At 53.4% G+C, this 25682-nt stretch overlaps 9 protein-coding genes across 9 annotated transcripts; 5 read left to right on the forward strand and 4 right to left on the reverse strand.

Annotated features, from left to right (window-relative positions):
• Positions 1 to 1761, forward strand: A1O7_00571 (uncharacterized protein; the record flags this gene model as incomplete). The annotated part of the gene is made up of 1 exon (XM_007754612.1): positions 1 to 1761. One exon carries the CDS (start codon positions 1 to 3, stop codon positions 1759 to 1761), a length of 1761 nt encoding a protein of 586 aa, XP_007752802.1.
• Positions 1762 to 3611: 1850 nt separating this feature from the next.
• A1O7_00572 (sorting nexin-3) lies at positions 3612 to 4213 on the reverse strand (the record flags this gene model as incomplete). The annotated part of the gene is made up of 3 exons (XM_007754613.1): positions 3612 to 3640; positions 3698 to 4022; positions 4088 to 4213. The coding sequence occupies 3 exons, from the start codon at positions 4211 to 4213 to the stop codon at positions 3612 to 3614; spliced, it is 480 nt and encodes a 159-aa protein (XP_007752803.1).
• Positions 4214 to 4612: 399 nt separating this feature from the next.
• Positions 4613 to 7786, forward strand: A1O7_00573 (uncharacterized protein; the record flags this gene model as incomplete). Its single annotated transcript, XM_007754614.1, has 1 exon — positions 4613 to 7786. One exon carries the CDS (start codon positions 4613 to 4615, stop codon positions 7784 to 7786), a length of 3174 nt encoding a protein of 1057 aa, XP_007752804.1.
• A 2131-nt stretch (positions 7787 to 9917) lies between these two features.
• Positions 9918 to 12473, forward strand: A1O7_00574 (uncharacterized protein; the record flags this gene model as incomplete). The annotated part of the gene is made up of 3 exons (XM_007754615.1): positions 9918 to 10718; positions 10766 to 11895; positions 11966 to 12473. The coding sequence occupies 3 exons, from the start codon at positions 9918 to 9920 to the stop codon at positions 12471 to 12473; spliced, it is 2439 nt and encodes an 812-aa protein (XP_007752805.1).
• Positions 12474 to 13319: 846 nt separating this feature from the next.
• Positions 13320 to 15868, reverse strand: A1O7_00575 (uncharacterized protein; the record flags this gene model as incomplete). Its single annotated transcript, XM_007754616.1, has 2 exons — positions 13320 to 15543; positions 15594 to 15868. The coding sequence occupies 2 exons, from the start codon at positions 15866 to 15868 to the stop codon at positions 13320 to 13322; spliced, it is 2499 nt and encodes an 832-aa protein (XP_007752806.1).
• Positions 15869 to 17150: 1282 nt separating this feature from the next.
• Positions 17151 to 18008, reverse strand: A1O7_00576 (uncharacterized protein; the record flags this gene model as incomplete). Its single annotated transcript, XM_007754617.1, has 1 exon — positions 17151 to 18008. One exon carries the CDS (start codon positions 18006 to 18008, stop codon positions 17151 to 17153), a length of 858 nt encoding a protein of 285 aa, XP_007752807.1.
• Positions 18009 to 20507: 2499 nt separating this feature from the next.
• Positions 20508 to 22327, reverse strand: A1O7_00577 (acyl-CoA dehydrogenase; the record flags this gene model as incomplete). The annotated part of the gene is made up of 4 exons (XM_007754618.1): positions 20508 to 21029; positions 21106 to 21423; positions 21489 to 21959; positions 22214 to 22327. 4 exons carry the CDS (start codon positions 22325 to 22327, stop codon positions 20508 to 20510), a joined length of 1425 nt encoding a protein of 474 aa, XP_007752808.1.
• Positions 22328 to 22709: 382 nt separating this feature from the next.
• A1O7_00578 (aliphatic nitrilase) lies at positions 22710 to 23840 on the forward strand (the record flags this gene model as incomplete). The annotated part of the gene is made up of 1 exon (XM_007754619.1): positions 22710 to 23840. The coding sequence occupies one exon, from the start codon at positions 22710 to 22712 to the stop codon at positions 23838 to 23840; it is 1131 nt and encodes a 376-aa protein (XP_007752809.1).
• Positions 23841 to 24320: 480 nt separating this feature from the next.
• Positions 24321 to 25545, forward strand: A1O7_00579 (uncharacterized protein; the record flags this gene model as incomplete). The annotated part of the gene is made up of 2 exons (XM_007754620.1): positions 24321 to 24502; positions 24555 to 25545. 2 exons carry the CDS (start codon positions 24321 to 24323, stop codon positions 25543 to 25545), a joined length of 1173 nt encoding a protein of 390 aa, XP_007752810.1.
• Between the last annotated feature and the right edge of the window lie 137 nt (positions 25546 to 25682).

Consider the following 25682-nt stretch of genomic DNA (forward strand, 5'->3'; position numbering starts at 1 on the left):
ATGAACGGTATTACCGAGCCGTTACCCGGCCTCCTTGACGACCCTCAATTTCAGATCACCGATTTGCCTGCACTGACCGACTTCCATATTGCTCCTCTTCGAAACCCTGCCCCAAGTCGCCATGCAAATATTCCTCTACCTCTCGAGCCTGTTGCGCGCAACATCCACAGCAACAGCAGAGCAACCAAGAGCACCGGTCCTCGCGAAGATGACTCTGAGAAGAGGCGGGCACCTAAGATCACTCCCAGTGATGTGCTTCTGGCGAGGGAGGCCAAGAAGCCGCATCTGGCCATCAGTGAGCTGCTGGAAGCCAATGACGGCCCGGACATGGTCCCTACCCACTTGCCCTCCTTCATCAGTTTGTCTGTAGTCGAGAAGTCGCCTATACAGGCTCCGTCACCCTTGGAACACGGCCATGCTCAGAAACGGTTGAGGTTGGACGCTGACGGCGAGGCTGTCGCTCTTGAGATGATAAGGCATCTCCCGCGTCCTGCTCAAAAGGAAGACCGAAAAAACAGGCCTGCTCCTCTCTTACCGGCTATGGTCACAGGACTGCACGAGCCTCCTCCATCTGCGGCTCTTCTACCATCTATCGACGTTGCCTCCAGACCTGCTGCTCCCCGTTCCACGACCACTTCTAAAATCCATGTCAAGGATATGCTGACTGAGTCGGATCCAGACTCAGCACATTGGACAGCTCCACCTGCCACGGTGGTTGAGAAACAAGTACCCTCTGCGCAGGAAACTGTAGCTACGCAACCAACTCCAGTCAACGAAACTGTCCCAGCCACTACGCCATTGACTCCTTCTGTGGTCCCTTGGAAAGACAACAAGCCCCGCCGTGCCCGCCGGAAGTGGAGTGACAGTGAGACAAGAGATCTTCTAGCTGGTGTGAAGAAATATGGGAGGGGCAAGTGGAAGGAAATACTTGATGATCCATCGTTCAATTTCAGCGAACGGAGTTCGGTCGACCTGAAAGACAGATATCGTGTCTGTGCGAACAATGATTCGTTTCCCAGGTCAGAAACAAATGCGAGCACCACCATCACTGTCCCAGAACAAACCGCTTCCATGGAAGGTGAAGGACCTTCGCTTTCACCAATGAAAGTCGCGGAGGGTGAGTCACCCCTTGAACAAGGCCATCCTCCGAAACAGCGCCGTAAGCGCCGGGCTTGGACAGTCGCCGAAGATGAAAGCCTACTGAAGGGTGTGGCCAGGCATGGATTTCAGTGGACTGCAATTCACGATGACCCTGAGCTCGACCTGGCGCATAGACGGGCTACTGACCTTCGAGATCGAATAAGAAATAAGTTTCCAGATGGGTACAAGCATGCTGAAACTGCGCCGTTGAGATCGGAGGTCAAGAAGGCAGAGAAGCTCGCAGTTTCTTCCGCAGGCACTCCTGATACTCCTAACCCGGCCAGTGCTGTACCTGCAGCCAAGAACCCGCCGTCGTTGGTTCACAACAGCATCACGGCGGCAATGCCTGTCAAAGCGAGCACATCAAACTCAACGAGGGCAGTCAGTGGCAAGGTGAAATCGTCGACCTCCGCTAGCTCACTGACAATGCTGCTCCGTAGCGACGACATGGATATGGAGCCTACTAAGGAGAAAGCCGAGAAAGAGAAGGACAGGGACAGGGAAAGAGACCAGCAAGTGGGGGTAACGCTACCGAGCTTTACTCTTGAAGTCGATGACGATATGGATTGGGAGGATAATCGGCTGCCACCCCTACACGAGTGGGACGAAATCGGGATATGAAGCGCCACACAGAAAGTCGCCCAGAAGTCTGCTGATACACAAGATGGAGCGCCGTGCCCCGGATTGACATCTCCCGACTAATCTCTGACTAATACACAACACATTTCTGGATCGGAGGCCAACCAGTCTAAGGGGCTCACGGTCGTTGGGAGGATCTCTCTTGCCTGGAAGGCTCTATGCTACCTCTGGTGACGGGATATTGGAGGGATCTTTGGAATTTGGGAATTTGAATGGGTCTCACGGACTGGCTGCCATTGTTTTCTTGCACCTATTGGTTACAGCTTTCTCATGATGGACGGATGTTGGGATGGACACGCAGGACATGCACAGATGTCTGACGGCCTCGAGGATCAAGGAAAACATGTATGGGGATGGGATCGGGAATGGAAAGGGAAAACTTGCTGGCTTCTTATGATACCCCTTTTGTTGATTTCGCTGGAAGCATGGGACTGGTAAATACATCTGTTTAGATAGACACGGGCTTTTGATACGAGAGAGCATGTCTGCATGCATTGCTGTGGGCCTGGCTGATTGGACGGGAAAAGTTTTGTTATTTTGGCTCAAGGCCTTCGCTTTGAGGAGATGCGGCGAATAAACGGGCTGGGACTCATCTTGTTCTTCTCGTCTGCGCCTTTCTTCTGTGCAAAGTGTAGTTGAAAGACAAGAGCCTCAACACGACTCACTTTCCGTTGGTCAGTGCAAAACATCCTTTCCGGTGGCTGTTTGCTGATGGCAAGCTCCGAGAGGCTCTATATGAGACCGCTCAACGACCCCGGATAGTTTAGACTGATCATCATCTTCACACACTCTTGAGGCTTTTCTACAACTGTACCTAGGTAGTGTTTCGATATGAAAACACCGTTTCCCTTTCAGGCACGATGGGCGAGGTCGCTCCCATATTCTGGCAAGTCCACCTGGTGAGAAGCCACGAAGCAAGACAAGAGAAACCGTGAGTCTGAGTATTAAAGATACATGTGCGAGAGAAGAGAAACTATGGGTTCGAGTATTCAAGCCACATGCGTGAGAGAACACGCGAGTATTTACCGTAAGGTCCGTATAGCTAGTGATCTAACGACTAGGATATCACTACTCTGCGCATGCATAGCTGGATGAGATGGCCTAAGAAAGCATAGAGATAGATGTGACCTGATGGCAGTGGCATTGAAGGGCGCAGAGCCATGATGTGAGGATTGTGATGCGGAAATAGGACCTGGAATTTCCAGACAGTGCGATCGAGTCACTCATAGTATTGTACACTGCTGACGGGCTGACGGGAACGTTGGAAAAGTTTGCGGTTTACTGAATGGGAAGCAATTCAGATGAGACAGGTCCTGGTGGACTCACTTTGAGTGTCCTTGATTTGCCAGCTTTGGTTAGCATTGAGTCTGCCGTCGGAGTGGGCTGACATGCTCACGCCATTTCAACTTTAGCAGGGGCTTTTCTGACTTGCAATCTTCACCAATCCGGGGTCGTCTTCGAGATAGATCTGCACAGTGACAATATTCCAATTGGAATTGCAAACCTGGACAGCACTTCCTAATGATCACAAGCTTGATAACTCCTTTGCACCTCACGAGCCAAGCAAACAAAGGATACCACCGACCTTGAATTTTGTTCAAAAGGAAAGGCATTGAAAAGAAATCCTAGCGTAAAGACGCACCCCACCTAAACACGGGGAGCCTGGGGAGGAGGGCTTTTGGTTTTGGTAGTGTCTCATATCGCGCATCGACCTGTCGTTGCTCACTCACAGCTGCTGAGACCTGATTCTGTTCGTCATGTCGTTCCTCATTCTGTTTCCCTGGTTGGTAGTTGTTTCGGTGTTGGGTTGAACGGGGCTTGCGCCTGGCTTCTCACCAAGCATTCCGGTCCCAATTCGGATCTATGTGTGCTTGGGGTCAGCTTCTCTCGGTCGGCCGCATCGCTACTCTGATCATACCTTGTATGAAAGCCCCAAGAACTTTGCTCCCCGTCTGCAGCAGTGGATGTCCCACCACAATTTGCAGAAAGCGCTGCAATCCTTCTCTCCTGTGCTCAATTACATCGTCCGAGAATCTGTTTGTGAAGACTTTGCCTGGTAATGGAGGAATTGTGACTCTAGCGCTCTCTCGCTCGAGGATGTCGCGGAAGTACTCGAAGTCGGAATAGCGGCGGCGGACGACAGAGTGACGCAATTTGAAGGCGGGAATGTTGGTACGTGTATGGATCTCGTAGGAGGTGTACATGTTCCGCGGGGAGGAGCCGTGAGTCTGTGGGTTCTTGACCTGATTAGATCAAATGTCAGTATCGTTCTGAACGGGTGTGCCGGGCCGTGTAACTACAAGCGAACGAAGTTCGCCCCATACTGTCCACCAGAGGCAATGAGGGCTCGGCGTACTTCTATCTCTAGGAAGTTTTCTGGAGGACCATAGATCTCCTCGAAAGTCTGTTGACGCGACTCTGGTAAGGCCTGCATGACTGTGGGGTTTGCAGAGAGGGACGCGGGCAGCTGAACAAGGTGATGTGTCGCGTGCGTTGGCCGGGGTGGTGGTGTTATGTGTCGATACCCTTGTGTGAAAGATGTGATGAAGGAGTCTGCGGGATAGCTGTTTGTGCTGACTGTCACTATGGACGTGGTTTGCTTCTTGTCCTCTGTCACTCGAGGCTTCCTGTCGTCGAGAAGATTCCTGCCCGCGCCTGACAGTCAGGCAAGTGAGCCTGATTGGACAGCAGCTGCCCCGCATCAAAGCCGGAATCACTTTAGTGTGCCAAGACACAGTAGCCGTTTCGGGACGTTTAATGTACAACTTTTCTTACGTGAAGTTTTCTTGCATGCGAGAGATCGCCATTCCTCTCCCAAGTACACCCGCCAGATATGTCGTCAAAAAAGCGGAAGAGGGATATTGGCACTGAGCCAGGGAAGACCACCATACCGAGTGAGCAAGCGGCCCGCCACTTGTCAAAGAAGCGAAAAAGAGAAGTGGACGTCGAGCTTGTCAAAGTCTACAATGATCTTGCAGACGAGCAGGAAAATGTCCGCCTGGCGGCCGCCCACACCTTGCTGACCAAAGCATACAAGCCTGGAGTCACCAGCAACGAGCAAACCAAGACGATCTTGACCCGACTGTTTCGCGGCCTTTGCAGTAGCCGGAAATCAGCTCGCCTGGGCTTCTCGATTGCTCTCACCGAGCTCCTCTCTCAACTCGCGTCTACTCGAGACTCATTGCAAAATATACCTGTATCGGCCATCATCGACATCTTTGAATCTCAAAGTGCACCGGAGAAAGGCACTTCCGGTCAAGATGAGCGCGATCATTACTTCGGGCGAGTCTTTGGTGCGGAGGCCATCTTGAAGTCGGATCTTCTCTTTCAGAAAGGGAAAGAAACCCATTTCGATCACTTACTTGAGCTGCTCTGCAGCCTAGCTCACAAGAAGCCATGGGTTCGGCAAGAATGTGGCTGGGTACTATACAGCTGCATCGCGCACGAACACAATAACTTGCCGGAGAATCTAGCAGTGCATTCGCTTGAGAAGCTGATCGCCGATAAGCTTATACGAACGCCCGAAGGAGTTGCTATATGGATTGCGGTAACAAGGCGGTTTCCCAAGGCGAGGCTGCCCGTATCGGCATGGAAGAGCCGTGACCCATTGGCGAGAAAAGATGTCAAGGTTCTTGCTGATATTCTCAAGGACGCACGGGCCCAGCAAGGCCCGCAAAGCTCAGAGTTGAGCGCTCAAGGCTCAGCTAGATGGTCCGCTAATCTTCACTTTGCCTGGGATGTGGTTCTTGCAGAAGTCTTCAGGAATTCACCAGGCACAGGGGAGAAGGGAGCTAATGGCAAGAAGCCCACGCCTGAAGGTAAAAAGCTCGCATTCGATGAGTTCTGGAAGACTGTCGTCGACGAGAGCCTTTTCGCGGAATCAGCCAGCGCGGAACGCAGGGCTTGGGGTTTCGGCCTGTGGAGGAAGGTGTTTGAAACAGCGCCTCGGGAGGTTTTGCTCTACACATTCACTCCACAAGCGACCCGGCGCCTAGCTGATGCACTCAAAGGCTCAGAGCGGCTTCTTAAGAAGTCCGCAGAGAGAGTGACTCAAAGCGTTCAACGCCGGTTAACAGATCCTGCGCCCTGGCCCGATGCTGGGATTGTCGCCGCTTCTTACATGCAGGCTCTGCTGCAAAGTGTCTCCTATGGCGACTTTGACCAAATGACCAAGTCCAAAACTCTGCACAACTTGATTGACGCCGTAGGCCCATTTGTGCTTGGCCATGCCAACTCCGCCCTTGACAAGCTCGTGACAGAGATGTCTCCGAAAGAAGACGGCAAAACCACCTTATCTCTACAGAAAACGGTGGTTGCGATACAGTGGAAGATGGTTTCGCTTAGGCTTCGACAATGGGAACAAGCGCAGTGGACAAGCTCGGGCGAAATTGAAGAAGATGACTGGACTCTGGTTATGGGGATATTCAAGTCATGGCTTAGAGAAGTCTGCGTCTCATCAACTGCAATCAATTCCACCAAGACGCTCGACTTTCAACTAATTCTCCAGCCACAGGCTCGCCATTTTGCGAAAGAACGTCTCGATCTAGGCTTCGAGCAAGCACTCAAGCTTGGATCGCTCGGGTCCCAGGTTTTGCAAACTGTTCTTTCCCATGTCCATCATCTAGAGACCCTGGGAATAGACATGGCCACCTCCTTCGCCGATGATGTCCAGGAAATAGTGCAGACCGCCTGGCAAAAACTGTCTGCTACTGCGCGGGAAAGCAGAGAGACCTCAGCGGCTGAGCAGACTACCTCGATTTTACGGACAAGTCAAGCCCAGGTCCCATCATTGTCGTTCTATGAAGCCTTGCGACTGCTGTATTGCATGCTGCTGTTTCAAATATATAGCGGCGAGACGGAGGCAGTCCAACTCTTACAGGAGGTGCTTGAGTATCATGGTCAATGGGATGCGAGACAGCCCAATGGTCAGTCGCCTATTGACAGAAGAGAACCGGCGGATGCGTTTGTGGAAATCCTCCTCAGCTTCGCGTCTAGACCATCCAAGTTGCTGAGGCGCATTACAATCCAGAGTTTTGAAGCTTTCGCGCCGAATCTTACCGGCGATGGCCTCGAAGCTTTGTGTCGGGTTCTTGAAACAAAAGAGAATCTGTTGGGTCAGCAAGAGATGTTTCAAGCCGAAGATGTTGACATGGTTGACGGCGAAGCATCCGACACGGACTCAAATGTCGACGGACTCGATTCTGACGTGGAAGTCGAGTCCAATCCAGCATCCGAGGGTTCTGACAAGGACACGGACAACGAGTCAGGCTCGGACGAAGAATCCGTTGGTGAAGAGGAGGATGAGGAACTTGCAAAATTCGATGCCGCGCTCGCTTCGGCCTTGGGGACCCGTAGCCTCAACCAGGATGACCTCGCAGCTGCATCAGACACCTCGTCCGACGAGGATATGGACGATGACCAGATGATGGAGCTGGACATGAAGCTCGCCGAAGTGTTCCGGGCCCGCAACGAGCAACATCCGAAGAACAAGAAGAAGGATGCAAGAGATGCCAAGGAAAACATTGTGAATTTCAAGAACCGTGTCCTGGACCTCATCGATTCGTACTTCAGGCACCAGCAGCAAAACCCCTTGACCATCGACTTGCTCCTGCCGTTACTGAAACTTGCAAGAACGACCCATATCAAACAACTGGCTGAGCGCTCTTGCAATATCATTCAGCAATTCTGCTCACGGTGTAAAGGACCTAATGCTCCTGAGCTTCAGTCTGGTTCTCAAACACAACATGCAGTTGACGTCCTTGGGTCGCTTCACGAGGAAGCAGGCTTTGAATCTTCAAATGCGCATTCAAATGTGGCCAGTTTGTCCAGCATACTCGTTGTGAAGGCACTGGTCAAAGCCGATCAAGCGAATACTAAGACTGTTGTCGACGTGTATGCTTCTACGAGAGTAAAACAGTTGACAAGTAAGAAGTGCCGGATACTACCTGGGTTCTTCACAGACTGGAACAATTGGTGTCAGACTGCTAGAGAAAAGCTGGCGAGGTGAAGATTCAAATGCCAACGAGGCACCAAGCCGGCGAGGCACACAGAGTCACAAAGTCCGGGACAACGGTATATGGAACGTGGCTGCCCACATCTCGGAACGGCCTCATTCTTGAATCAGCGAACAAGACCTGGTCCGCTCTTTTGGAAACTGGATCTAGATGCAGAGAACAATATCGACGACTTCCGACCATGTAATATCGCGAGCAAATGGAATCCATGATCAGCTGCACGGCTGCAGAGAGCTTGGCGCCGTAAATCTTAATGACACTAGCCAGCGGGCTGGTGGAGGCTTAGCCCGCCATCCGGTCAGTCAATCAATGCCATTGCCGTGCAGACACCCTCAGCGCAACTTCTGCAAACTCCGCATTGAGCAGTAGCGTAGAATCGATGCTGAAACGAACACGTCGTCAAACTGCCATCAACCTGATTGGTCAGAGCTTCTAGGAGATGAGTCAGGCTCTCGAGGAAGGAAGTCCCAATAAAGCCCAGTGAACGCTCGGCTGCTTACTACTCAACGCCAAGACCACATTCATCCTTTTTCCCTTCTGGTCACCGATCCATGATGCCTTTCACGTCTCCTTACCACGGTAGTCAACCACGTCGACGGCCAGTCAAGCAGCGTGATGCCGGTTCGTGAATTGCCCAATATTTTGAGCTGCTTGGCTGGAGCGCCTACGCGGACTGCGGGGGTGGGATCGTCAGTACGCCGCACGTCCACAATTTGGGCGCGGCTCAAGCTGTCCAAACTCTTACAGCCTCGTCTGATGCGTCCCGATCGGGCATCTCATGGACGCTTAGGCGAAAGCTTACTGATATGCATGCGTGCTGCGCGAGTACCCGCCGAGCAATGTAGCCTTGGTGGGCATGGATAGGGGTTTCGGCTGCGACCAGTACCATTATCCGGTTGTTCCTCATCAAAGGCCCTGTTCCTGCTGTACGCGTTGGGCTCGTCTCCAAGCCGTCACGCCACGAGCTTCACCATAAACTCTTTCCGCTTTGTCTGTTGTTTTCTGTCCAGCACCCTTCCTTTCGAGTTGTGTAACTTGCCACAAGGAACGCAGCATTTCAAGTCACAAGCTCGCCTCTTTCGAATGCTCCGATAATTCTTGATATCGCCTGAGCCGAGTCCGAATCCGACGAACTATACATCGACAACCCACATGGCGGACTCACAGAAAGAGTCTGTGCTGAAGAGGCTCAACGACAAGCTGAGGTTGAAGCTGAACCTTGCCGTGCTACTGATGATGTTTAAGTATGTCGTTCAATGCCAGAGCTCGAACACCGCACAGCAAATTCGTCTCCGCAACATGGGAGCATGCCCTCAATTCCAGCCAGACACTTCCGCAATGCATCTAACAGATCATCGTTAGGGGAGCTGTTGCGCCGACAATCGGACTCGCAATGTACGTTTCACCCGAGGGACAGTGGATTGACGAGAGCTCACTATTTCAGATATCAAGCTAAGACTGTGTCGGACCACTACTCAACCATCGGCTATCTCATCCCTATCATGTCACTTTTCGTCGTCCCCATCCTACCACGGGCCAGGTTCTTGCAGAACTTTCTTGTTACTTGTGTACGTCCCTTGTCAACAAGCACCGAGATGGCCCATGACTCAGTGTATCGTAGTTTCTGACCTGTCTTGCGGCGGGAATATCCCTCCTCTACATGTGGACTGCCATCAAGGCCCGTCAGAACACCACCCACATATCCGCAGAACCACGAAGCAATGGACCGGTGCCACATGCACAAATTGTGCCATACAATGCGGCGGCGAGTGCCTGCCTGGCGGTCTGGTTCTTCTTCTGGCTCTGGGCTTACAATACGTTGGTCTCTCCACGAGGGCGTCAGGCCGAACGAGGTTGCATGTGCTGACGATGTGGGCAGTTTCCGCGCCTTTCGACCACAGTACTTCCTCCCCCTGATTGTCTTCGGTATCTACATCAACATCACATCTCTCTATGGAGCCATCTTTCCAGAGATGGAACAAGCTTACTCCCTCAGTGTGTACGGCCTCCATCAACAAGTGACTGGCTGACTGTCTGATCCTAGCACGACATCTCCTTGATACATTCTTCGTCGGCTTCGGTCTGGCTTTTGCCGTCCACTTTGTCATTTTGCCCATCACCTCGATGGATTTAGTCAGCCTTACTCTGAACGAATATCTCCACGTCCTCAAAGGTGTCATTGACGCGAAAGGAGCGTTGCTCGTCTCTCTACCTTCTCGGGACTGGAACAACACAGGCAAAGCAAGCAGCGTTGAGAGTGATAGTGATGCTGGAGAACCTACTGAGCGCCTGACGCCCTGGCCCGAAGCCGACAAGTGGAAAGCGCTTACGGCACAAGCCACCGAATGTCAGATCAAAATCCAGTCGGAGATGCGGTACGTCAAGCGTGAAGTCACCTTCAGCAAATTGTCTGGGAAGGACTATTCCTGTATTTCGAAGTTGCTGAGAAACATCCTCATCGCTATTTCCGGAACGGGTACGGCCATCCAGGTCAATGACCGAGTTGAAAGGCAAGCCGGATGGACATCAGTCAGGACTTACAAAAATGGGTCCGACTCCGAGCTGTCGGATCGATCACCGAGCGACGCAGAAAAGGAACGATGGAGTAGGCTGTTCAGCCAGATTGACCCGGCCTTCAAGCTCTTGTGGCAAGCAATGATTGAAGGGCTCGACTATGCGTTCTACACTTTGCGAATCACGAAGAAGCCGGCATTCACCACAGCAGAAGAACTCGAGACCCGAGGGGCCGAATCACCGGGAGGCAAGGGCTTCGCGAAGTATCTTGAAAATACAATCCATCACTTTCTGGTCGAGCGAGAAGGGCCTTTGAAAGACTGGTGCCGACTGAACGGCATGGAGGAATCTCAGGTGGCAAACAAGGCTGCTCATCAGCGACATATATCGCAACTGTACCTGTTGCTCGATGTGAGTGGTGTCGTGTTCGTTATAAGTTTGCGCTGACCTTTTCAAAGATTGAATACTGCGTTGTTGCCACCGCAACAGGCATTCTCGACCTCGTACGATTCGCCGATTCAAAAGTCGAAGATGGCACAATGAAGAAGAAGCGGCTCATCGTCCCCAGCTGGAAGCACTGGAAAAAGTGGGCATGGGCAATCATTCTCCGTGAAGACAGCAATCTGGACTACGCTGCGTACGCCTACCGAAGCGGCACGCCAACCGTGTACTTGGGAGACGCGTTCGGCGTACATCGCGACCCGGAGCATCTCTCCCCAGCAACGTGGTGGGAGAAGACCACCAACCATATCCGACTGATACCTCGACTGTTTGGCTCACCGGAATCGTGGTTCGGCTTTAAAGTCGCCACGGGGACCATGGTCGTTGCGCTTTCGGCCTTTTTACGGAACTCCCAAGAGTTCTACATCAAGCAGCGCATCATCTGGGGGGCCATCATGGTGGCCATTTCCATGACCCAGACGGCCGGGTCAGGCATGTACGGACAGTTCGTGAGAATCTTTGGCACGTTCCTCGCCATGGTCTTCTCCTACATCGACTGGTACCTGGTCAACGGCCACACGGCCGGGGTGATCGTGTTTGTGGGTCTCACCATTTTTGCCTACCACTATCTCATGGTCACGAAACCGAACGACCCCGTCATCCCCATGATCGGCATGATTACCGTCATGTTGATCGTGGCCTACGAGCTGCAGGTCAAGCAGGTCGGCGTCAGGGTCTCGGAGTCGAACGGCCAGCTCTTCCATCCGGTCTACGAACTGGCGCCTTACCGATTGGCGTGCGTGCTCGGCGGCGTCGGCGTCGCCTGCCTGTTCACATACTTTCCCAGCGTGACGACCGCGAGAAGCGAAATGCGGCGGGACCTAGGAAACACACTCCACTTGCTCGGGCAATATTACAGCTCGTCACACAAAGCCGTGTCCCTCCGACTAAAGGGTCAGCAAGGGGGTATTCACGACAAGAGGAGCCCCCTTCGGAGGCTGGAAAGGGCTCGGACCCAGCTGTTCGCAAAGGAACTGATCCTAATTCAAGCGATGCAGAACCATCTAAAGTTCATAAAGTGGGAGCCTACGTTTGGCGGGCGATTCCCCAGGGAGCTCTACGAACGGCTATTGACGCACACCCAGAAGTGAGTACACACATCAGTCTTCTCTTCCTTGAATCCGGAACGTACTGTACAATGCTAACCGTCTTTACAGCATCCTGCGCTACACGGCGATGATCTCATGGACGACCAAGACGCTCCAGGACCTGGCCCCGTCTGACACATCTTCGCGCGACAACGGCGACGGCGACCACAACAGCACCTGGCTCAAAGACTTCCAACAACTCATCTCCTCCCTAGAACTCACCTCCCAGACCCACAGCGTCACGTCCCTCCTCGCCATCCTTTCCGGCGCCATCGGCACAGGCCAACCCCTCCCCCCGTACCTCAGAGCTCCCGAAAGGTTCCACTTCGGCGAAATGCTCTCCTCGTTCGACTCGGAGATCCTAAGTACCAAACACGTCTGCGAACCAGGGTACAGTGCCTTTGCCGTCATGCAGGTCAGCACCACGATGCTGGGCGAGGATCTGGCGGATCTGTTGGCAGACACGAAGAGGCTGGTCGGCGAGGCGGAGTTCAGTCTCGATGGAGATGTCGTGGCGGGGGACTATGAGAAGGATGTCGGCGTCGTGCCTGCGGATATTCGGGAGAAGAGGGAGTGAGGGGCCGAGAATGGAGACGGGAGGACGAAGAGTTACGGGAGAAGAGGATTGAAAAGACAGAAACGGAGGCAGGAAAAAAAACAGGAGCGGACGGAAGAGAGTAAAGGGAGGAATAAGAGCAAGGGAGAAAGTCTAATGGGTGCGAGTGGTGCGAGTGGTGCAAGTGGTGCAAGCGGATCGAAACACCAAACACATAACATGGACATCGACGAGGAAGGCGGGCGATCTACCCATGGGTACTGTATCCGAGCGTGCACTGCTTGGCTCCGGCTTGCAGCAGCCATGGAATGTATATCATGTAGTGACCGTCACATAGGAGAAGATTGACATACCAGAGCACGAGGAGATGAAACCACAAACGACCACGACGGGCCATTTCTCGGAGGTAAACAGTATCGTCGGTCCCATGAGCGTCAGAGCATGTGGCTCCTTAGCTTAGGGCAGCCATGATGTGTATGTAGTGAATGTTCTAATAGAAGATTGATACACCAGAGCAGGACGAGATGGTACTATACAGTACATGGCAGACCATTCCATATCACAGGCAGATAGTACAGCATCGGGGATGGATACGGAGTAGAGATCCTGCCTCTTCAGCATCTTTGCTTAGCACGGATGGGAATGATCTGGTCGGACGTGTACGGATTCAGATACCTCGACTCGTTCCTGTACGTGAGAGAAACTCTGCGGGTGGACTAGTACGCAGAAAGTTATAGAGTCCGAGATCTCGGACTAACCACCGTGCATGGGTGGGTGGTCTCATGAGATTGATGGTGTTGATACGATTCCAATAACCTATACTAATCCAGCCTACCAATGCAGTCTGTTATAGATGCTGCTGTTGTGCTATAGCTCAAGCGTGTGCCATTCAGCATCGGCCATTTCCGCCTTCAGGACCGCATCCACGTCCATCTCCTTCACGACACTGTCATCCAAGAATTTCAACCCGTCATTGGCTCGGCCGCCGCACGCCTGTCCCAGAGTCAAGAATGCAAAATGACCTCCCACGACTGGTCGAGCGAAGAAATTCGGCCCGGGAAAGTCTCCTTTCCCTTCTGTCTGATGGAGATCCGTGAACGGCCGGTCTGTCACGGTCTCGTTCACCCACTTTGCGACCGACTGCAGAATCTCAGCTCGCACTTTGGGCGCGGCAACGGCCATGGCGAAGAACTCCCAATCGGTCTTGGTGTACAAGTGCCTTGAGTCGAGGGGCAGGCCGTACTTTTGTCGCACTGCATAGTACCAGTCGCTTTGCAACTGATAGATATGTTTGGGGACGAAGCCATCCTTGTCCCCGGGAATAGATTCCTTCAGCGGCTTCTGATACTCCAGGCGTCCCGCGATCGACGTCTTGCTGGCCGACGAAGAGTTGTCCCCGAGGTGGAAGCACAGCAGGCTGTCCGCGTATAGGTTGTAGGTGGTGGTCCAAGAACCATACCAGTTGTAGGCAACCTTGGCATGGGTCTTGTCTCGAGAAATGCCATATTCCTCCCATTTTGCAATGTAGACCTTGGAGATGTTGTTGTACACCTTGACGTCTTCATGATACCCGGCGATCTCGGCGATTCCGGCCATGGCTTTGATACCAATGATGCCCTTGAGTGCCAGGTTGGTTTGCAGCGCCAGCCAGCCGGCAAAATCGTCCGTGGACAGCTGATTGTGGGGCAACAAGGCAAATTCAACCAGGTAGCCTGTCCACTGTTTCCATAGACGGTAGCTCCTGTGCACCCACTTTTGGGCTTTATTCGGGCTATCCGGCTTACCAGCCCAAGCATTGTCAATGTAGAGGACATCACCGTCCTTGCCTACGGACAAGGGGGCAATGTTTCCTGACAGGGCCGTTGGCACAGGAACACCAGACATGGGCTGCCATGCAGCAGAGGCAGACCAGCCCTCGCCATTCTTCAGAGCATTGGCCAAGGCCAGACCCATGATGAGAATGTTTCCACACTCTTCCACCGGCATGTATTCGTCTTGTCCCAGAGGATGGCCAGTGGCATTCGGGAAATGAAAGCCCAGGTCGTGCATGGCATACTTGTTAGGGTATTGCCCGCTCAACATATGCTCAATTAGCGGTTCAAGGAGGTATCCAAGCCACCGAGGGTTGGTGTACAGGAAGAATGGGAAGGCCGGAAAGATTACATCGATGGTCTGGAAGTTTCCATTCGAGGAAATCTCCTTTAAGAACAAGATCGGATCTTCGGGCGTGCCAGAGAAGCTCGTCGCACCAAGCACTTGGCGCGCAGACAGGGCCACGATGTCCACATAGTCTTCAGCACCAGACTTGTAAGCGTCGACAGCTAGTTGTGCCGAGTAATTTGCTGCTAATGTACTTGCGTGGTGAAAGTCGAGATAGTGGAAAGTGAGAACTTCTTGGACAGTGGGGAAGTAAGACTCCCAGAGAGGTCGCATGTAGGTCAAGCCTCGAGCCGCCGCGTACTGGACCACTGGGTCCTGAACGTGCGCGATGGTGAATGTGACGCTCTGATGGTGGTGCGAAGTATGCGTGCTGTTCAAGGGAAATGCCTTCACAAAGGCAAATACCGGTTCCTCGTCCATGATGGAGCGGAAATCCTGGTCGACTCGGTCTTCCAATGTCCCGAACCTGGCAAAGTGCTGCCTCAGTCTAGCCGATACACCAGCCTCGTGGCGCACGTCGGAAGGCGCTGAGAAGTAGAGGGTGCCCCATTCAGAACGATCTTGGAACTCGGTAAAGAGCTGCTCCACGGCCCTCTTCACTTTCCACGTCTTGAAGCCGTGGGATGTGTCCTCCAAAGCTGTGTGATCGAGTCCCCAGACAATTTTACTGCCTCGATTACCGCTCACCCACTGACCGTTCACGTCGGTGTAAATGTCGACCGGCACGTTGCCTGACACGTAGACAGTGACGTAGCTCGCAGGGATAGACTGTCTGACAGTCGAAGTGGGGGTTATGGGCGACAGGAAAGAAATGGTAATGTCGACATGACTGGATTCCGAGTAGAAAGCTGGGAGCGGGAGAGAGTAGGACAGATTGGTCGTCGAGGCATCATACGTAGCGCCGTGATAGATCGGGTAGGCAATCGTGTAGCTGCACTCAGATCAGATCCAGATTCTAGAGGTAGGGGAGCAGGACCGTACTTCTGATCCTTCTTGGGGAGAGAATCTTGAGGCCTTCCCAGCAAAGGATACGCCGTCCGTTGTTCCGACACGCTGGCGAGGATGGAGAAGCCAATCTCCTGGCCCGTCCAGAACATAGGCCATTTCTCCCACGGCGGATCTCTCGCGTTGCCCAGCCATGTGCTCAAGTACGGGTTCCGCACAATCAGCGGCAGCACTGGAGGGGTCAAGCGCGAAGACTCGACCAAGGAGGGGACGGCAGCAGCCAGAAGCGCCAAAGCGGAAACCAGCCGCATGATGGGCCACAGCAGATGAAGAACGGCCTGCTTCAAGCCAAACAACTTAACAATAAAGTGCTTGAAACCAGCGAAGAATGGAGGAGCTGCCCGAGCAAAAAGAATGAAAGCCGATTGTCTCGTGTGGGCGGAGGCCAGGTGCTGATGGTCAGCCGATCAAGCTGCCTGCAACACCATCCACACCGTCGCTGCTTCTCCAATCACGCCATGACGGCATCGTGAGTGCGTGACCAGTCACCGCAGATCCCTCGGCAGCCCCATGTTACGCTATGCCTGTTCCTATCATTTACCCAGGCTGTCTGTGGCCAGCTCGTCGCTTGCTGAGGTGGTCCAGCCTAACACGAGGTCAGGGTTACCAAAGGGTACTTGACGAGATCGGAGCTGGTGGCGTCCACGTCGCGCATCCGTTGTCGAATGTGCAACTCGCCAAAATAATATTGAGAGGCCCCAGTAACGGAGGACTTGAGAATGGTAAAGTGGTATCTCCATTCTTCCATATGCAGGTGACAAGTGGCAGTATTCTATCAGGACTACTGCGCATCCGCCGCTCTTACCTGAACATATCTGTCCGCAGACATATATGCGATAATAAAACGCGCACCTCTTCACAGATAACCCCGTCCGCCATCTAGGATGTCGAGCAATAATGCAAGAACCATCCTCGGTACCAATCTGATCAGCCCCTCCTCACATCCCATCGGTGTTGACCACTCCACTGTCGCGTAGAGTTCCGCGTCTTTGTTGCCATAAAGATCGTGGCTGTCATGGTCACCAGGCTTCCCCTTGGAATCAGGTCAGGAAGGGCGGCTGACGAGGATTTCTGAGGTGGATACCTAGCGGCTTCCCCTTACTCTCGCTTGTCTGCTCTTCCGTAACGTAATGCCCCTATCATTATGTCCTCGAGCCTCAAGGTACTGTAGTCGAGTCGTCCATCAGACTCTCTCAGTTGTCAGGATCGCCACACTAACCATCGTCGACTGTGCTGTCGTCCTTCTGTCGACCTCTTCATGACCAGAGAGCCCGGCTTTCGGCTAAAGCCGGGCCTAACATAGAGCTTGGCTGCAGCAAGCAACGACTTCGAGTTGGCTGTTGCAGTTGCAGTTGCTGTTGCCAAGCGAGGTGTCGACTGCGAATGAGCGTTTGAAGCCACTGTAGGTCGTCATCCCGGAACTGCTCTCTCCTACGACCCGGCATGTGGCCAGGTGGTTTCAGAGGTGCAGGTGGTTGGCGGCTTAGGCTTTCGAACGAAAAAAAACACATCGCGAAATCCCATGACTTAGTTTCAGCCATATAGCTCGCGTGAGTTCATATCTTGCATGACATCGAAAAGGAGCTGTGTATTCACCCGACAGCCGGGTTCCGAAGACCGTGGCAGTGCAAACCCCGCAGCAAGTCGTGCTTTGATCTCCTCCATTTCTGTGGGCGTAGGGTGATATTGATCAATCATCATTTTGGCTACAGAGCATTGAATAGTATTTCCATCGTCCGTCAGTGGTGGTCCATCCGACGGGTTGGCAAAGGTATCACAACAGAAGGGGATCTCCATAGACTCTCTGTCATCAAGCCGCAGGCTCCAGCCCTCCAATGTCGGTGACATATCAGCGGTCAAGGGTAAATCCATCGCATTTGTCGATGGAGCAGCCATGAATGGCACCGCATGTTGGTTGCCAAACGCGCCAGGAGCATCCATGGGCAAGACGGGAGCAGATGGGCAAACCTGCGAGGAAGCCGAGGTCGGAGGACAGCACTGCCCGGGGCTCGTTGACTGTGTTATCGTATTCGTGGTATCTGATTGTTCGCCTGAGAAAGGCGGCTGAAACTTTGGTCTGATTTGACGGTGCGCAGCCGCAACAGCTTGACCGGTCTCGTTCTGGCGGCCAAATGCCTCGACAAAATCAGGATTGATGCCGGCAGCATTTAAAATATCGCGCAACCGTGCGTTTTCGACTTGTAGATCGTTGAATGCAGAGCGCTGTAGCTCGGCCTCGCGACAGTTGGTATGGCACTCTTTGACCCTTCTTTCTAGATCAGCCAGATACTCCTGCCTGCGGGCCCGACTCCGACGCTGGTTGTCACGGATTCGTTCCTGCTTCGATTTGGGCGCGGTGGACGCGGAAATTGCACTGCCGTCGAACGCCATGCCTGGCGGGAATCGACATGTCGATGACAGCGGGGCTACTTATATGCAGACAGCATGACAGCAGCATTGATGTGAAAGTTTACTTGCTGGCAAAGGCTGAAAACTGAGGTCACAGTGATATGTCAATCCGGCGCTGAGTAAAAGCTAAAAGCCATTGGCGGGGCAGTTACGGGGTAAAGACGACCGGGGGGTGCTATCGGTGACGCGTCAGTAGCAATGCCAGTTCTGGTTATCCCTCTTCAACCCCGTGAGGGATGGAAAAGGGTGGAGGGCACGAGGCGTGGAAACAGAGACCCCATCGTGAGCAGCATCCGAAAGGAATCACATGGGGAGCTCGAGCGGAGCAGACGAGACTGAGCATCATAGGTGCGTGAAGCTTAACAGCCAGATCCACGATAAATAGTTGGAGCGGCGTGCGTGAACTCCAGAAAGCCAAGGGCCACTGAAAGCGCTTGGATGCGCCGCGGAAATCGTGGCTTGTAAGTTAAGCTGGCGGAGGGGAAAGACCATGAATGAATCCGGCAGGTGATATGAAGTTCGCGACAAGGAAGGTCGATGATTCTCGCGATAGAGTTTACAGCACAGGCGGTTGACTGCTGTGTCCGGACCATATCCAAGACGGACTCGGCTACCATCCGGATATCACAAGTAAATCAAGCTAGAGTTAAGGCTACCTCCCCGCCGTCAAGGGCAGATCACCGAGGTTGCAGAATGCGAGGTACAGACTGAAGAGTACTCTTACACAGTACTGTAATGTTCTTCGTGGCTTCTTCCGCAACGGTCCCTGCAGATCTCGAAGGTGGCCACTGCGTTCGCCACCACCATGAGACTCGAGTCTACAGAGTATACTTTGGGAAAGGTCGTGCGAGGCGTGTACGGGTACCAAAGACTGTGCAAACCACCCGTTAGTTAGGAGGGAGTCAATTCAATCTGCTCAGTCTTCGCAGGCGGAAATCCCGCAAACGTTGCTCGTCCCGCGCTCCAAACCACTCCCATGAGCCGCGCCTGCTCCTCAAACGGCAGTCTTCCTCTTTCCCAAGACGCAATGGCCCCTCTTCTCAGAGAAGGCACCGTGTCTTCGGCTTTATTGTCGGGACCTTTATTTGTCAAAGCTGTGGTTAACCCTCAGGGAGTCGTCCGCTTGAACAACTACTAGTGGGGGCCGTTCACCGAATCACGCTCGACGCTCGCTGGTTGCCCTGATAATAGTCTTTCACACGAGGCTCAATTGATAGACGATGCTGCTGTCCTGCCTGTAGGCAAAGTGCAACGCTGTGCTGAGAATGGATCCAAGGAGGTTGACGTCCGCCCTCCAGCTCGGTGCATCTGTTCAACCGACTCTCACACCTCAGCACAATCTCATCCTTAGGAGGAACGACCGCGCCTTCTTGGGGCCACGAAGTCAAACTCTGAGCTTCAATCACAGACACACTTACCAACAACAGTCTCATGGCGCGCGCGATCGGAAGATCGCGCCGGAATCTCACGTGTCGGCGAACGTGCTCTCAACCTTCCTTCCTCCACATGCTGACGCTTTCTGGCTTTTCCGTGAGAGTATCAAGGCGTGCAGGTCGAGTTAGGTTCTACGCAGTCGGTACGCTCCGACGATTAATGGTTGCAGGCAGGTCTGCTGCACATCTACATAATTCAGTCGATGATCGGGATGCATCTACCGTACTCAAAAGTGAATAAAAGTGCTGGTACGGACGAAGTTTGCCAAGAAGAAGTGAATGGTAAGTGTCAATGAAGAAGGCACATATTCCTGCTTCGCAGGTCGATTTCGAATGGCTGCAAAAACTTTTTCCCTTGAACCATCATCCACATTATGCTGCGGTGTTGGATCGAAGTTAAGTGAAACCTTTTCTGTCCGATTAGGACAGCAGGTTTTTCCCGCAAACGATTCTACGAGGGTTGTGACAATCCCATCCCCCAAAGTGCCCATTAACTGTGAAACCGCATGGCCAAGAAGCGGATGACTCTGTCCGGGATTGTCAGGACAAATCTGCTCTCTGAAATATATATGCCTAAAAACGGAGCAATTTATTCGATTGGTGTGAAAGGTGAAGTCGGCGAGGCTGGTGGCGAGGCTGATAATGGTGAAGGCACCACAGACGAGGTCACATTGAGGGATGGGAAAGGCTGGAAATGAACACGGACAACGGCCACAAGCCTCTCGGGGATGACTTTGGCGCTCTCTTGAGGACGGCAGGACTGTACTACTCTACGAATGGCATAGGACTCTCACTAGCAGTGATCCAGCTATCTGGCGTGCTTACGCATTGGAAGAGACCCGAATCGTGGCAGCCATGGGGCCCTTGGCCCGACCTGGGTCCTCTTCAGGCGTGCCGAAGCATCGCAGTCGAGGATGTTACTGTCACTGCATAACACTCCGTTCTGGAGTAAAGTCTAGCATTAGCTCAGTTGATGTCCCATCGTTTCCCTATCTCTTCGGCAATTTATAGATTCAGTTCGACGGGTATTCCGGCAGCGCCAGGAGGCCTACAACTTGGACTGCCCACCACTCACACGCTTCAACTCCAAGGGGTCCCTCGCTTGCAGCCCATACTGCTTCAGCAACTCCCGGGACTTGGCCTTCTGCGCCTCAATCTTCTTCAACAGAGCCGCGCCGCGCTTGTTCTCGTTCCGTCCCAGCTGGAGCATATGCACCTCATCAGGACCATCCACGATCCTCATGGTCCGTCCGCTCGCCCACATAGACGCCAAAGGAGTCTCCTGCGAAACACCGGCGCCACCATAAGCCTGAATGGCACGGTCGAGGACGTCCAGGAGCATGTTGGGCACCTGGACCTTAACCTCGGCGATCTCCTTCAGCGCATCCTTGGCGTTGGACTGGTCGATTTTGATGGCAGCGTTGAGCACAGCCAGGCGAGCCGAGTCGATTTCAATGCGTGAGCGCGCGACACGTTCGAGCTGGATGCCATGCTCGGAAAGATTCTTGCCGAAGGGGCGTCTTGAGGGATCGTTCATGCGGGCAAGGAAATATTCCAGCGCTTTCTCGGCCTGGAGGAAGTGGTGGCCCGATCAGTGCAAGTCCAACAGCAGCAGTAGCAAGAGAACTGGAAGAAAAGTCACTTACAGCACCAACGGATCTCATCGCGTGGTGGATACGACCGGGCCCCAGACGGCCCTGGACAACTTCGAACCCGCGGCCCTCGCCGAGGACCATATTGCTCTTGTGCACTCGGACGTTGTTGAAACTGATATGGCCGTGGCCGTGAGGCGCGTCGTCAAAACCAATGACGGAGAGCATGCGCTCGATGGTAATGCCCGGGGTGTCTGCCGGCACGAGAATGACGGATTGTTGTCGGTAGACGTTCTTGTTGGTAGGATCTGATTTGCCCATGACGATGTAGATCTTGCAGCGGCGATCGCCAGCACCGCTGGACCACCATTTCTACCCATGTCGTCAGTCACACTGCTTCCAGACAAGACACCAATGCAGAGAACGAAACCACATACCTGGCCGTTAAGAACGTAGTAATCGCCGTCCTTCCGCATGTTCAGCTCGATATTCGTCGCGTCGCTACTCGCCACTTGCGGCTCCGTCATCAAGAACGCCGACCGGATCTCGCCGTTCAACAGCGGGCCCAGCCACTGCTTCTTCTGCTCCTCGGTGCCGTACTTTGCAAAGACCTCCATGTTGCCCGTGTCCGGGGCGGCGCAATTACACGCCTCGCTCGCGGTCGCGGACTTGCCCAAGTACTCAGCCATAAGGCCGTACTCGAGGTTCGAGAACCCGGCGCCTTCCTTGAAGTGGTTCTTGGGGAGGAACATGTTCCAGAGGCCCAGTTTGCGGGCCTTTGTCTTGAGATCTTCAATGACCTGCGGGTGCGAGTCGAAGCGGGAGACCGTGTCATGGCCCTTTTCGTTGATCTGTTGCGCGAAGACGGCGTCGGCGGGGACGCAGTCTTCCTCGACGAAGCGTTCGACCTATACATTGAGAATGTTGGTTGGTATCTTGATATGATACTTTACGGATTGTCCATGTCCTCTTCGCTTTTTGAAGGGGAGACCAGATAAACCATGGGTTTCATAGATTTGAGAGCTCTAGGGACAGTTCCTCCCCGCAGTTCTTCTGATTCCACCGTCTAGGGTCCTCTCCTCCTTTTATCGCCACATCACATGGGGAAGCGAATGCGAATTCAGAGCATCATTGAGACAAGAAGGTACGGGGCACTACTTACTAGGTCCAAGGTCTTCTTTGCCCGCTCGCTGACGAAAGGCCGGGCGATGACCGGGATCTTCTCGGAGGCGGGAATGTGCCCGGTGGCGCTGTTGAGGAGGTATGGGACCGACATTGTTGTGTGATTGATATGTTCTGAGCTGGGGAACGCCTCAAAGACAAGGATGGCCAAGTTATAGAAGACGGAGAGGTACACAGTCTGCAGCAATTAAATGAGGTCTGTGTCTAGATTTAGTGATCAGATCAATGTTCGACTCTAGCTTCGAGGCGGTTGTGACGGCTACGCTTCGCATGTTCCGATAACCGAGGCTACACCCTCCGAATCTGGCCACGGACTTCCGATTGCTTCGAGACAAAGTAACTACCCCGGATTATCAGGCTACTCGTCGTATGATCGCGCGTGGCTCTTCACACTGAAACAGCCAGCTCGGCAGGAGGCCGTTTTTAGTTACCAGTGCTCGGTGCTTAGTGCTCGGCGCTATGCAGCACGCTGTACCATGGCCTTACCGACGCTGAGGGCTGCGGCATGCCACATCTCGCCTCACGTTCTCTCCGCCGCGCGGACGACGCAGAAGACCATCACCTGCATCAAGACTGCAGCAAGACACTCCGCGAACCTGGTGGTGTTTCCTGAGTCTGCAATCCCTGGATTCCCGGTGTGGTCCTCGCTACTTCCGCCAACACACACTCACCATTTCTTTCAGCGCATGGTACACGAGTCCGTGTATGTCAATGGTGACGAGATCTCCCACATCCGCCAAGCAGCGCGCAGTGCCCGCGTTACTGTGAGTTTAGGCATATCTGAAAAAGTACGGTATAGCTCTGCAACGTTGTTCAACACGAACTTGATCATTGGAGAGGACGGGGAGATTCTGGTGCATCATCGCAAATTGGTGCCCACGTTCTACGAGAAGCTCACGTGGTCTCCTGGAGATGGTCACGGCCTACGTCTTGCTGAGACCAAGTATGGAAAGATCGGGGCCTTGATCTGCGGCGAGAACACGAATCCCTTAGCGCGGTATTCTCTTATGGCGCAGGGCGAGCAAGTCCATATCTCCAGCTGGCCGGCTATTTGGCCAACACGGCCTCTAGATGATGGCGCTAACGAGGCGTCGACCAAGAAACAAAGTCGCAATTATGACAATATCGCCGCGAACCGCACACGAGCGGCTGCGCACTGTTTTGAGGCCAAATGCTTTGGCATCATGAGTGCGGGCCACATCGATGAGGCAGCTATGAGCGAAATTGCCGGCATGACTGACGCGCCCGAGGCAATGCTGAGGAAGCTCGCAAGCTACCCTCGGGCGGCGACTCAATTTCTGGACCCGACCGGCAGGACTGTTGATGACTGCTTGGCCTTAGATCTTGCTACAGGTCAACAACTTGATGGACAGAGTGTTGTCATGGATAAGGAGGCGATCCTGTTTGCAGACTTGGATCTGAACGAGTGCATAGAAGGCAAGCAGTACCACGATGTTGTTGGAGGGTACCAGAGGTTTGATGTATTCGCGTTGCAAGTCAATCGCCAGAGACACGAGCCGGTACAATTTCAGGATGCGTCCCTTCACGACCCTGGAAAGGTCACTCAGAAAGGTTCCGGTGGAAAAGAGAGTACGAGGATCGAGTGACTTCCGGTGGAAGATCAGCTTGGCAGGTATTTGCTCCGTAAGTACTCCGTACCACGGTAAACACTCAGTCGATGCTCGTCCATCCGGCCTCGGATATTGGAGCTGCTTCGCGTTCAAGCATTGCTCCATTGCTTGCGGCGCGTCTTGCTTCGTTCAGAATGGCTGAGGTCTACTTCGATTTCTTTTGTGGAATGAGGGAGCAATGACAGCCCTGAGTGCCGAGGCACAACATCCAGCACGTAAATTTGATCCACGTGACTCTTTCGGATGCTGTGTTTTTCCGTCGCCGAGCCAAAATTTCCCTGCCGTTTTCTATCAAGTGACTGACTCGCAAGTCCAGTTTCGTTGTCGTCACTCGCTATTCGTACTCCGGAATAATCGTTTCGTTCCATTCTTTTCTTGTTTGTACAGCAGATTCGTATCCGAGGCTTTTCTTCACAGAACTGAACAGACCTTGACGCTGAACATACACCGAGACGTATGATTTTTCCTGCGGCGACGCCCAAGCCGTTCCCGGGTACCACGACCAGAGGAGAAGAAAACCTGATCACGCAACCCCGAGAAACTGGACAAGTAGTTCCACTCGGACACAATGGCAGTACGACGACGGTGACAGAAGACGGGCCCAAGGCCAAGCCATGGGCTCATTTTGTTGCCGGAGGGTATGCGCGCATGGAAGTAATGGGATTCCAGAAACACACTGACAGTGTATAGGCTCGGTGGTATGGCCGCCGCCACCCTCACCTCTCCCCTCGATGTCCTGAAGACCCGATTACAATCAGACTTCTACCAGGCACAGCTGCGACAGCTGCACGCGCAACACCATGTACCGCACAAAGTCACATTCACATCTGTGCCTCGAGCCGCCTATTTCCACGTCGCCGAGACCGTTCAACTGCTTAATTCGATATACCAGCATGAAGGCTTCAGAGCGCTGTTTCGCGGTCTTGGTGCAAATTTGATAGGTGTGGTTCCGGCACGGAGTATTAATTTCTTCGTCTATGGGAATGGAAAGAGAATCTTGAATAACCACTTGAACCCGGAAGGACGAGAGAACGCCTGGAGCGTTCATCTCTTAGCGGCAGCCACAGCTGGTGTTGCAACGGGTACAGCGACCAATCCTATATGGGTTGTCAAGACCCGGCTGCAACTCGACAAGAACAATGCGAGCAACGATCCTTCCAGAGGACGGCAGTACAAAAATAGTTGGGACTGTATCAGGCAAACTGTCCGGCATGAGGGTTTTCGAGGCTTGTATCGAGGTCTCTCAGCGTCATATCTGGGTGTCACTGAGTCCACGCTGCAATGGGTCCTGTATGAGCGGATGAAGCTGGCACTCGCTAGACGAGAAGCCGGACGACTCGCAGCTGCTGGCTACCAACGGACCATGCTCGACAACGTGGAAGAATTTGGAGGCAAGTTCGGTGCAGCTGCCAGTGCGAAGTTGTTCGCCGCTGTCATCACATACCCGCACGAAGTCGTGAGGACTAGATTACGGCAGGCTCCGACCGTCATCTCCGAGACAGGAAGGCCCACCATGAAATACACCGGTTTGATCCAGTGTTTCCGCATGGTCGCCAAGGAAGAAGGCCTGGCTGGGCTGTACGGAGGCATGACACCGCACCTGCTTCGGGCTGTGCCCAGTGCAGCGATCATGTTCTCCACCTATGAGATTGTCCTGCGGCTCTTTGGAACGACTTCATAATCGCAAGGCGCTGCTTGCTCAACGCTCGTCCTCGACGGCTCTGACGACAATGTACAGTACTATGTAACTTTTACAGGAAGGGCTTTTGTGGGTGCGATTCTCGTCGGAGTGCTGCTTGGATGTAAATTGGCGCTGAG

Source organism: Cladophialophora yegresii (assembly GCF_000585515.1).
Source record: "Cladophialophora yegresii CBS 114405 chromosome Unknown aczIN-supercont1.1, whole genome shotgun sequence".
Taxonomy (NCBI): domain Eukaryota; kingdom Fungi; phylum Ascomycota; class Eurotiomycetes; order Chaetothyriales; family Herpotrichiellaceae; genus Cladophialophora; species Cladophialophora yegresii.